The sequence below is a fragment of the Danio aesculapii genome, chromosome 6 (assembly GCF_903798145.1).
Source record: "Danio aesculapii chromosome 6, fDanAes4.1, whole genome shotgun sequence".
In the NCBI taxonomy this organism is placed as follows: domain Eukaryota; kingdom Metazoa; phylum Chordata; class Actinopteri; order Cypriniformes; family Danionidae; genus Danio; species Danio aesculapii.
In genome coordinates, this window is record NC_079440.1 from 45,286,309 (window position 1) to 45,294,965 (window position 8,657).

The 8,657-nt window shown below is 33.6% G+C and overlaps 1 protein-coding gene across 1 annotated transcript in view; it reads left to right on the forward strand.

The window, feature by feature from the left end:
* Positions 1-2,178: 2,178 nt before the first annotated feature.
* Positions 2,179-8,657, forward strand: part of gnat1 (guanine nucleotide binding protein (G protein), alpha transducing activity polypeptide 1) — an 8,163-nt gene continuing 1,684 nt past the window's right edge. The window contains exons 1-6 of the mRNA XM_056459129.1: positions 2,179-2,284; positions 3,977-4,019; positions 4,165-4,306; positions 6,718-6,875; positions 7,867-7,995; positions 8,087-8,216. Of these exons, the coding sequence (XP_056315104.1) occupies positions 2,179-2,284; positions 3,977-4,019; positions 4,165-4,306; positions 6,718-6,875; positions 7,867-7,995; positions 8,087-8,216 (708 nt within the window). The remainder of the gene's footprint in view (positions 2,285-3,976; positions 4,020-4,164; positions 4,307-6,717; positions 6,876-7,866; positions 7,996-8,086; positions 8,217-8,657) is intronic.

Below are 8,657 nucleotides of genomic sequence, written 5' to 3' on the forward strand. Positions count from 1 at the left end.
TTGGGTAAGCTAAATTGTCTGTAGTGAGGGCTGCACGGTGGCAAAGTGAGTAGCACAATCGCCTCACAGCAAGAAGGTCACTGGTTTGAGCTCCAGCTGGGTCAGTTGGTGTAAAACATATGCTGGATAAGTTGGCGGTTCATTCCGCTGTGGCAACCCCAGATTAATAAAGGGTCTGAGCCGAAAAGAAAATGAATGAATGAATGAATGAAATTGTCCGTAGTCTACGTGTGTATGTTCTGGTTCTTCAGCTTAGGGGTTGAGCGTGTAAAAATTAGATTTTACGAAACACCAACATGGTGCAGCTAAATATAAACTCTGCCCGGCCCTGGGAGTGATTATATTATATTATATTATATTATATTATATTATATTATATTATATTATATTATATTATATTATATTATATTATATATTTTGAGGGTTATAGGATTTAATTACAACAAAGATAACTGGACAAACATGCTTAATTGTCATCTATTATCATTTAGGTGTACATAAAATTCAAATAAAATTTTAATAAATTATGTATTACATAAATTAAACATTTACATATTACATTATAAAAAATAATGTATTTTTTATATTTATACTTATTTATTTTTTATTATTTCACATTTATGTACATGTAAATCCATTCATTAATTAATCAGGGGTTAACACAGCGGAATGAACCGCCAACTTATCCAGAATAGGTTTTACGCAGTGGATGTCTTTCCAGTTGTAACCCAGCACTGGGAAACTCCAATAGAGTCTTTCATTCACACACATACACTACGGCCCATTTAGCTCATTCAATTCACCTATTGCGCATGTCTTTGAACTATGAGGGAAACCAGAGCACCCAGAGGAAACCCATGCTAACATAGGGAGAACATACAAACTCCACACAGAAATGCCAACTGACCCAGCTGAAGTTCAAACCAGCGACCTTCTTGCTGTGAGGTGATGGCGATACCCACTGCACCACCATGTCGTCCTTATATACTATAATCATAACAGTTTTAATAACTCATTTCTAATAACGGATTTATTTTATCTTTGCCATGATGACAGTAAATAATATTTGACTAGATATTTTTCAAGACACTTCTATACAGCTAAAAGTGATATTTAAAGGCTTAACTAGGTTAATTAGGTTAACTAGGCAGATTAGGGTAATTAGGCAAGTTATTGTATGATGATGGTTTGTTCTGTAGACTATCGAAAAACATATAGCTTAAAGGGGCTAATAATTAATTCTTTAAAAAAAAATTATTAAAAACTGCTTTTATTCTAGCTGAAATAAAACAAAATTAGACTTAAGAATAAAGAAATAAAGAATATTATCAGACATTCTGTGAAAATTTCCTTTCTCTGTTAAACATCATTTGGGAAATAATAATAATAATTAAAAAAAAAGAAATCAAAGGGGGGCTAATAATTCTGACTTCAATTTAAATGTAAATTTTACTTATAATTTAAAGGGACATTTCATGCAAAAATGAAAATTGTGGTCATTGTTTACTCCCCCTTAACTTGCTCAGGACCTATTTGAGTTGTTTTCATCTGTTGAACTCAAAAGACAATATTTAGAAAAATGCTGGCACCCATTGACTTCCATATTTTTCCTCTACTATGGAAGCCAATAAATGCCAGCAGCAGCATTCTCCAAAATATCTTCTTTCGTGTTCAACAGAAGAAAGAACCTCATAAAAACCACATATGGGAAAATAAATGATGTGATTTTCATTTCTGGTGAACTATCCCTTTAAAATCAGAGTCAAAAATGACTTTTAGCTTCTTTTTTGAAATATCCTACAAACACATTCATCAGATGATGCCAAGCAACTGTAATGTTAGAATGGCTGCGTTATCTCACTCACCCGGTCTCCATGGCCATTTTAATGTGCTTGTGAAGACGCTGGCCAGATTATCCCATTTTGCCAAGCGCAGCATCTTCTCCTTAAATCTGAGGTCAGATGTCCCCTGCACGCTTTCAATGCCTCCTGTCCTTGTTCTCCATTGGCCCTGGTGGCCCAGGTGGTCAGATCCATACACCAAATCCCTCTAAGACTCCAAACAATTGATCAGATCCTGGCGATCCAGTTGAGGTGTGAGCTGTGAGAGCACCTGGAGGCCTCTAGGCAAGCGAGTGGTCATCCAGAAGGACTTCTTTTTCCCTAATCAAGAGTCAGTATGGGGGCCGGGGCGAGCGCCGAGGAAAAACACTCCAGGGAGCTTGAGAAGAAGCTGAAAGAGGACGCAGACAAAGATGCCAGGACCGTCAAACTTCTGCTTCTAGGTATCAACACATTTCAAATCATTGCTCAAGTCCAATCATGAAGAATATAGCGCATTTGCTAGATTTAAAAAACTGGAGATTTGTTCCTGTTTGAAACATTTGTAATAAACAGGCAATGTTATGGCTGTACACATTAGGAAAGAAGGTGTTTAGTTGTGTCCTAAATGATGCGATGCACATGCATATAACTGTCTAGTGTATAAAATTCATACATTTATTTTGTCAGTGGTGTCAGAAAGCCCTTTCACAACAAGCTGTAATTAAAACAGCGACAGTTAAGGGTGTGAAGTGTTCGACATTACTTTTAAGGTTAATTAATTAAAGACTGAAAATGTAGATGCATGTTTTGTTTTTGTTACATGAAAGTAACTTTAATTATTGCAAGTCTTAATCCAAGATGAAAACTTAATGAATACTGACATTCAAATCAAAGTAAAAAAAAACTGACTTGATATAGTGCTTGATTTATAAAAAACTAAATCTAGAGTTGTATTTATAAATACTTAAAAACATTGCAATAAAGGGAGTTCAAGTATGCTTGTTGTAGATTCAACAATAGTTGTATCATAACTGATCATCTCTTTGTCAGCGAGATGATGTAGGTCAGGGTTATGGGACATCTAACTTAAAGGAGCTTAAGACAGGAATAATAAGCCTCAAGCCTCTTATTGTAATCCTTCAAAAGGTAAACAAAGACAGAGGAGAGAGATGGATGTGTTCAGCTATTAATTCACTTGTGCTTGTCAAAATAAATCATCACAGTTAAAATTTTCTAAACAAATTTAGACATTTAGGTTTGACAAGTCTGTTTTCCTTTGAGGTTTTTCCTCTCAAAACATTTGTAGAAAAGTAGATTTGGAGACCTAGGGGTCACAATTATTTATCAGACTGGACACATACTGGGTCAGTGTGAATGTAATGTAATCTGATGTAGTCCAATTAAAACAAACAGTCTCATTACACGTTAGGCAGAAAGCAAGTAAATAGACAGAGATAGTTTTGACCAAATCAGTCGGCTCATAATTGAGCAGGCAATTTCAGAAATGTTATTCATACTCTTCATGAAATCCTTTCAAAACATTGATACAGATTGCCTTATAACTTTGGGCTCACAGGCTTTATGTACCCTCCTTTAATAAATAGTTTTAGTTGTATTATTTTTTTTCAAAATTATTATGATTTTCCCCCTCATTAATAATTAATTAATAAAAATGATCTCAATAGTAATATATTTCTGTCACAATTTATTCAAATTTTCTCCATCCTTAAAAAAAGGCTGTCATGAAGACACGAGTTTCTGTGTGTACGGAATATAAGATAAAGTTCATGTGTTCATAACAGATTAATAAAATAATCAGGTCACACCTTACAATTAGGTTCCATTAGTTGATGTTAGATAACATGAAATGACAATGAACAATGCTTTACAGCATTTATTAATCATAGTTCAACATTCAGAAATGCATTATTAAAATCCCTAATCGTGCATGATAACATTAGTTAAAGCACTTTTAGATAACATAAACTAACAATGGGCAACTTTATTTTCATTAACTAATGTTAAAAAAGATGAATAAATACACTAACAAATGTACTATTTATTGCACATATTAGTAAATCAATGAACTAACATTAACTAATGCGATCTTAATGTAAAGTATTACCAAAAATCCAATCCTGTCCTGCTTTCAGGTGCCGGAGAGTCGGGAAAAAGCACAATTGTCAAACAGATGAAGTAAGTGCTGAGGACACAAACGTACGATAACACAACAAACTGCATTACTTTAAACTATATCCTCATTTTAATTCACATGCAGAGCTCTTTTACCTCAAAACCAAGAAATGGCTATTCGTTATAACGTAATCTTTCTCCATCCCAGAATTATTCACAAAGATGGTTACTCCCTTGAGGAGTGCTTGGAGTTCATTGTCATCATCTACAGCAACACCATGCAGTCAATTCTGGCCATCGTGAGGGCCATGACCACACTTAACATTGGCTATGGTGACGCTGCCGCACAGGTGAGCACAGACAGACACATCACACAGCATCCACTGATCCCTTACATCTATAAACAGATCACTTCATTGAAAATAACCTGTCGTGATTAGGCTACACGCCACAATGAAGATATCAGAAATTAGGTATTGTCATATAATGCAATATTTTGAAGTATTTAGACTACACACAAAATTAAACAAAAATGCACACATTCACTTATAGGCTATTTCAAAAACGCAAAATGATTCTTGTCTCGTCATATCAGGTAGGGATACGTGAATTATGTGAATAAATACCATATTCTCAATTTAATTCAAAAAGGCGAAATTAGGAGACAAGTCGAAAACGTTTCATTATAGGATATTACAATCGATATTTCTTTCATTAAACAGTTGACATATAGAGATATTTATAGCTAATGTTTCACATTTAATTTTATTTCAGATGCTTCCAATGCCTCATTGGAAATTCGCGCTCTGCTTCTGTAAACCATAAACTCCGCCCACGATTATATGATTGATGATCTGTCATCATGATGTGTCGAGCGATGTTAACCCCGCCCACTTTAATTAGACCGGTCATCTGTCGGTTTATTTTTTGTTTGTTTGTCGTTTAAATCCAATGGTACACTGAAACAAAATATATTAAAAAATTCATCTAAACATTTCTAGTAAACTTTTTTCTTTTCAGCTTAGTACCTTTGTGAATGCCCCTCCAGCTGCAACCCATCACAGGGAAACACCCATATATTCTCATCCACACACATTCACTACGGACAATTTAGCAGTAATTTGCTTTAATTAACTTCAAAAACTACTCTTGGCTACGTTCTGCAGTGTAACAGATATTTCATCAGAATTCCAATGAAAGCAATTTGATAAAGCTAATATTTTTTATATATTACAAAATAAAAATGTACAGTAACTGGTAACATTAGCTTGTCTTGTTAGAAGAGGTCATGAATGATGCACAGCTAAGAGATTATTAAAAGTCATAATGGAGGATTATACGGGATTTTCAATCACGTCATCACTTTCAAGAAGCTTACAGCTTTCATTTTTCCATTCTATAGAACTTCAGAATATCAAGTTAAATTTTTTTGTTCTTTCTGAGTATTTTGTTTACTGATTATTACTGTGATTTACAGAAAGCATCCAAAATATAATTTAGAGTAAGATTATATATACTGTAAATTTATATATAAAAATATTGTCAGAAAATATTTAGAACAAAACATATTTAAGGATCACAATGCAGCCCTGAAACACCAATTCATTGTCAATTTAAATACTTGCCATTATCCTTCAGTCCAGTCGGTCTTATCATATTTCACAAGATTTCTTTTAAACATAATAATTTTATACAATTACAATATAGTATGATTATTTAATATTTGTATGATTTATCATATATTTACATTTTGTGTAGCTTAAAAATTCCTACAGGTCAGAAAAAGTAGGCTGTCATCTAACTTTCACATAAAAAATGTTACACTCGATGATATTAAAGTTTATTTCACCCATTTATTTTATTTAAACACAATGTTAATTATGTGTTTAATCATTTTATTTCTTCTACATTATGTGCATTATGTGCTTGTTTTTTTCTAAAAATTGATGTTGCAATGCTCCCCTACCCTTAGACTGACCACATTGTGGGTCATAAAAGTTGTTTTTATTTCTTTTACAGATTGTATTTTATGATTATTTGAATATTCTTGTTTTTGTATGAAATATGCTACATAAATAAACATGCCTTTTCTTTCCTTGCCTATTTTCACAAGACACTTTACTTGCATAATTAAATTAAAAAAAAAAAAAACTTTATTTGTCCCATCGGGGCAATTCAAGGCATATGGAGCAGCACCAAAAGAAAACGATATTATTAACACACAAACACAATATACAAATAAATAAATAACAATAACAACAAGTATATTGATTAAAAATATCTAAAATACGTACTGAAAATTGGTACAATTTAAGTGTTACTTTTGGAATTTAAAAGCAAAATAGCTTTAGGAGCAAAAGTGGCTCTCCTTCTCAGAGCTCTACACCCAGTACAACGTTGTCCAGAGGGGAGAAACTCAAATGCTCCCCTCTGGACATAAAACTGGACAGCTTATATTTGATAAGCAGTTTATGTTTAAACACCTACTCCGTAAAAAAAATATATGACCAATTAGTCCAGACAGCATATGTTTTTAGGTCATGGTAACTTATAAAATTAAGTTAGAACATGATTAACTTAGTTTAATAAGTTACGCAAGCTGTTTTAAGTCAGTTTAACATAATATAAGTTCAATGGACTGATAAGGTTAATTTGATTCAGCTTAAAAATATAAGGCAACCAGGGTTTTACAGTGTACAATATAGACAAAACCCCATGCAGGCTGTCAGTTATACCTTCTCATTTTACCTGTTTGTTGCAGGATGACGCAAGGAAGCTGATGCACTTAGCAGACACCATTGAGGAGGGTACCATGCCGAAGGAGCTGTCAGACATTATCCTGAGGTTGTGGAAGGATTCGGGCATCCAGGCGTGCTTCGACAGAGCCTCAGAATACCAGCTCAACGACTCTGCTGGATAGTATGTCCTCCTAAACAGTCTTTTAAAGGACGCAAAAATCATTTTTATAAGGGGTTTAAATGCAGTTGTGTGGCAAAAGTCTAAAAATACAACAAGCTTCTAATGGTAAAAAATTATTAATTACATTTTTTATAATCATGCACACTTCATAAAAACAGTCTGCAGAAACACTTTGATTGACATTTTTCATTTGTACGTCATCATAGAGGAAAAGCCCTGTTCATTAGTGATGATCTCTCCCTCATTAGCATAGGACATTAGTCTTGTTTTTGAATCTGCCACTATGCTGACACATAGGCATTTGTAGCTCCACCCTCTTTTGAAAAATGCACTCTCATATGAATTTAAAGCGACAGTCGCTAAAATGGCACAATTATGATCAAAGCCTTAAAGGGGCAGTTTCAAAGAGTTACAAAACCTTATCTGTGGGGCATTTTGAGCTGAAACTTCACATACACACTCCACATATATTACTCATATTTGACGACATATTCGACAAAATCTTATAAAAGGGGCATAATAGGTCTGCATTAAAGCATTAGAAATCATTTGGCAAGACAGCCAATACAGAAATCTGATATATGACATACAAGTTCACATTCGGATTCCATATAAAATGTCACATATGCAACAAATATTTCGAAATATTGCAAAAACGACCACTTGTATGTTTATTTAATTAATTGGAATTACAAATAGATGTTTAAATAAATACACATTAAAATATATAAATTAAAGCTAAAATATGTGAACACATGTACATATTTGTAATTTCAATGGTTAAAAAAATTAAACTTTCAATTTTTGCAACATTTCAAAATATACGTTGCATATATGACATATTATATAAACGTGAAATCCAGATATGAAGTTTTATGTCATTTGCATCCATTGTCATGTATCAAATTTCTATATCTGTATTTTCAGTATGAAGTTTAATCTGAAATATATATAGGAAATTCTGTACTGATCCCTCTGATCTTTCTCCAAGTTATCTGAACGACCTGGAGAGGTTGATCCAGCCCGGCTATGTCCCTACTGAACAGGATGTCCTGCGTTCAAGAGTGAAGACCACTGGTATCATCGAGACCCAGTTCTCCTTCAAAGACCTCAACTTCAGGTACACCACAACAAACCAAAAAATAATTAAAGTAAGAAAAAGTGTAAAAGAGTGAAGCAGGGCTTTATTAAGTGAACTTGTTGGCCCGCAGAATGTTTGATGTGGGTGGTCAGCGCTCAGAGAGGAAGAAGTGGATCCACTGCTTTGAAGGTGTGACCTGCATCATCTTCATCGCTGCTCTGAGTGCATACGACATGGTGCTGGTGGAGGATGATGAAGTGGTAGGTCACCATTAGTGGTCCATGAATGACATCATCACAAACAAATGTTTCACCAAAGTCTTTTTCAAGGAAAATATTTACAATTCCAAACTATTAGAGGCAAATGTCCTATCTTGCACTTCAACATTCCAATTCCATATGTGAAATCAGCAGATAAACCTGAAAAGCACTACACCAAAACTATTTTTACAATATACTAAAATTATTTTTTCCATTTACCACATTTATTATATTTTATTCAGTCATTTTAATTTGTTTTTCAAATAATAGTAACTATCATTATCAAATTATATATTAGTTATGGTGGTTCATTCCACTGTGGCAACCTCTGAAATAGAGACTAAGCCAAAGGCAAATTAATGAATATGTTAGTTAAATTTTTACATTTTTATGTTTTCTCTCCAAACATTTCCACCGACTCATTAGCACTCTCTTGTGGAC